Source organism: Ylistrum balloti, unplaced genomic scaffold (genome assembly GCF_031769215.1).
Source record: "Ylistrum balloti isolate Yb309-2 unplaced genomic scaffold, AGI_CSIRO_Ybal_v1 Utg369672, whole genome shotgun sequence".
Classification (NCBI taxonomy): Eukaryota; Metazoa; Mollusca; class Bivalvia; order Pectinida; family Pectinidae; genus Ylistrum; species Ylistrum balloti.
Window position 1 is genome coordinate 2,154,695 of NW_026781917.1, and position 4,239 is coordinate 2,158,933.

The 4,239-nt window shown below is 38.1% G+C and overlaps 1 protein-coding gene across 1 annotated transcript; it reads left to right on the forward strand.

Annotated features, from left to right (window-relative positions):
• Nucleotides 1-2,814: 2,814 nt before the first annotated feature.
• On the forward strand, nt 2,815-3,819 carry LOC132562742 (uncharacterized). Its single transcript, XM_060227504.1, has one exon. It carries the CDS (start codon nt 2,815-2,817, stop codon nt 3,817-3,819), a length of 1,005 nt encoding a protein of 334 aa, XP_060083487.1.
• The last annotated feature ends 420 nt before the right edge of the window (nt 3,820-4,239 follow it).

Genomic DNA, 4,239 nt, shown 5'->3' on the forward strand with positions numbered 1-4,239 from the left:
TACTAAAAATCCTTCTCAAAGGACAGTTTATTTCTTCTAGATTACAAATGCAGAATTCTACTTTCCTAGACTTGCTTTTTCAACTACTGCTGTATTATGTGCGTATGTTTTGTCAATGTTCACTTTTAAAATAAAATGTATGTCGACTTCGTTATTGTCACTGTGTAATATCTGTGTATCAAAATATACTAGCGGGAAAAGAAACTGTGCATGTGTAAAATGCTCAATTTTATTGATTTAAGCGAAACTTTCCACAGGTAAGTTGTGTATGTCTCTCCGTCATTTACACTGGTCAGTGCATGTCCACTTCTCCGATTTCACGTTCACTTTCAGCCAGCACCCAATCGCAAAAACGTTTGTCGCCTCAACCTGTGTCAAAGCGTAATGTAAATACTTGTAACACACAAAATCATCATAATTTTGAAAAACGTCTTTGATACACCATGCCAATGTTGCATGAAGCTGACAGATGCCGCGTTGTTAGGCATGATCGAAACTGGTGTACGTCATACTGACTTTTCCAGACAGTTTGTCGTCCCAAGGTGTACCGTCGTGTTGGTGAACGTTTCCGTGCCAGTTGTTTGATCAACGACGTCCATTCCACAGAGGTAGTGTCATGGTCTGGAGTGGGTCTAAATCCATTGCAAAACACTTCTTTTGGTTGTGGACGGCACACTTACAGACATCAGATACCGTGACAAAACCATCCGGCCTCACGTCCTTCAATTTGTGCGGCAACGTAACGCCACGCTGTAATAGGATAACACTCACCCGAAGGTCGCGTGGGCCGTCACCGAGTTCTTGATCCAGAACAGTGTTAATGGTGCTGTCCTGGCCTGCAATTTTACCGGATATGGGATGAGATGCATTGTCGCTTACGTCGCCTAAAAATCAGCCGTTGACCTTACCTGACCTGTCACATGCGCTTGTGAGAATATGAGAGCATTCCTCAGATAATTTTCAGCACACTTGTCGCATCAATGAGACGTCGTTGTCAAGCATACATTGATTCCAGTGGTGGATATACAGGGTATTGATGAGCTGAACTTTGTTTAGAGAACGTCTGTGAAAACTGATCTCTATCCAGACGCTGCTGACACAATAACCATATTAATTAAGCTGGTGTTTCATAAAGGCAAGATAAAATCCTGTTGAAAATATTTTGTCGATTTCTGACGTACCTCCTAAGTTATAGCTTATTATACCCATGCGCAGTTTTTTTTAAGGTAGGCAGTGTTAATTACTACGTGGAAATATCTTGATGTGAATTGTCCTGGTGATCAGAATCATCTTAACATATTTTTTTCGATAAAGATTCCCAAAGATAATATCAAAAGCGAGGGCGAAACTAACACTGTGTGAATATCAACAGCGAGGGCGAAACTAACACTGTGTGAATATCAACAGCGAGGGCGAAACTAACACTGTGTGAATATCAACAGCGAGGGCGAAACTAACACTGTGTGAATATCAACAGCGAGGGCGAAACTAACACAGGGTGAATATCAACAGCGAGGGCGAAACTAACACTGTGTGAATATCAACAGCGAGGGCGAAACTAAAACTGGGTGAATATCAACAGCGAGGGCGAAACTAAAACTATGTGAATATCAACAGCGAGGGCGAAACTAACACTGTGAATATCAACAGCGAGGGCGAAACTAACACTGTGTGAATATCAACAGCGAGGGCGAAACTAAAACTGGGTGAATATCAACAGCGAGGGCGAAACTAAAACTATGTGAATATCAACAGCGAGGGCGAAACTAACACTGTGTGAATATCAACAGCGAGGGCGAAACTAACACTGTGTGAATATCAGCAGCGAGGGCGAAACTAACACTGGGTGAATATCAACAGCGAGGGCGAAACTCGCATTCTCCAAATTTGCTATGGATTATCCTACGTAGATGATGACCGTTTTTGTATTCAGTAATGTTTCGTGATATTTACATGATTGTGTGTCTTATGTAAATAATTGTTATCTGTATATGATTAATATACTTACTTAATTGGTAAATACAAAAATAATTTATTAGAAATAAAATATTACTCCGAATTATATTCTCCAGCTTCTCTTTAAATGAACTGATTGTTATAGCACTGTTTGCATTATACCACGGGGACGATATAATCCCTAAAAGAATTTTTGACACCTGACATTGACAAAAGTAAATGTTTGAGTCTAAGGGGACAATGCCGTCTGGTGACTTTGTTTATTTATTTTCCATATGCAAATCAATGCTGAATTTTCTCTTGAGTACTTTTCCACTGTTATTTGAATATGTCAGCTATATATAGTATCATACTGGGTAACCAATGGGATCGACTGTTACTACGACAGCGTGTCCAGCTGACAGTACGGATATGAAGTGCTGAAACAAACAGTGTGCATCATTCGCTGATAGTGTACAGACAATAATGCATGTGAGATACAGAAAATATAAGTATTAAAGAAGATCATTTTAGAACTAATTCAATGTGGAAGGCTGTGAGATTTAAAATTGATATTGTTCGTTCAATAAAACCCGGATAACATTATCAAGACACGTAGGCATATACGGGTAAGTTCTATTTTAAGATCTACGTTTCAAGATGAATATGCCAAAAGATTTCAAACATAATATCATAGAAACATTCATTTTGACAAAAAAAATATTAAATGGTAGTAATATATGTATATAAATTGTGAACAAAGAAAGGTATACAAAATGGCCGCTCTGGCTATAAATAGAACCACGCAAACGCATATTGATTTGGTCAACATACCGAATTTATCTAACAATCACATTCTGTTTCGTCTTTAGTTCCGAGATGCACAAAAGAGTCCATCCTCACCAAGGGAAGCGAATTTCTAAGAATGAAATTCGACAGATTGAATTTGATGACGGAAATGAAGAACGCATTCGACACGTATCAAAATCATCAGTATCTTTCCACATACAGGTGGAAGAACAAAGATCGAAATCAACATCATTCTTCAAACCAAAATGGATGAGGTCATCCGACGAGGGCCAGAAAGTATCCCGAATGGTTAAGATCAAACGATGGCTGCTTAAGTCCACCCTTCCAAAGCATCACAAGAAAAAGTCAAACATAATTCTAAAAGAACAACTGAATGCTATTGACTATGATGGGGTTGATAATCCAGGATTCGTAAATGACGAAATCGAAGAGGAGGAAGTTGAACCTTGTGTTTTTCAATTAAGCAAGTTTCTATATACGGAAAATATATGTCCAGAATCACAAATTAATGATATGCCTCTCATAGAACTTAAAACTGTTGATTTGATTGAGAATGATACATCAATTGGACAGACATCGGATGGAAACTTTCCGCATCTCGGAGCTGTCTGTCCTGTACAAGATATTTGTCCCTGGACAGGGAATGCAAACACAGTGCAGCTACAAATGTTCAGTATGGTAATACCGAATTTAACAAGGTCTGTTTTGCCGATGTTGGATATCAACCAGTGTTCTGGATTTTCTGGTATATACAACGACAGGGAAAACGAAAATAATTATGTCACAAATCACATCCAACATATTGTAGTTATCAAGTCTACAACACAGCGACTCATTCGGCAAGAGAAAAGGAATCACGTGCTAAGGAGAAGACTAATGGAGATGACGACAACCTTGGTAAAGCAGTCCAAGACGATCAACAGACAGAATAAATGCATAGACATGTTAAGCGACAAAGTATCTTGTCTCACGAGCAAATTGAAGAAAAATAAGGAAAAGCGTGCTGTTGTAAACCAACATATTCACGTGGAGAACGTAGAATCATTTGAAATGTCTCTTGGTAGAAATAATTAAGAAGGGAAACTGATTTTCCCCTCATTCCCACTTAAAGGTTGAAATATTGTTATTATATTGTATCCCATGTGACTTTCATATCATGCACGAATGCTTTGCTTTACTATCAATGTTGTCTACATAACTAAGAAGTTCTGATAGTATTTGTATATGATATTCTGACAATCCGGATTGTGAGGGAACTTTAAAAATAAGATATTTTGTAAAGATTTTCCCTTTGTTTTGATGATCCTTAACACAACTGATGACAAAAACCAGCTTGCAAATTCCATCAAAAGTAACGATGAACTTATTACTAGGCATTCAAGCAAAAGTCGAAGTAGAAATCCCTGCCATCAACGAATCAGTTGTGTGGCTGTAGTAGTGTTTATCAATAGAGTTGATTTGATTAGTAATGAACAGTCGAATATGTTACAAATA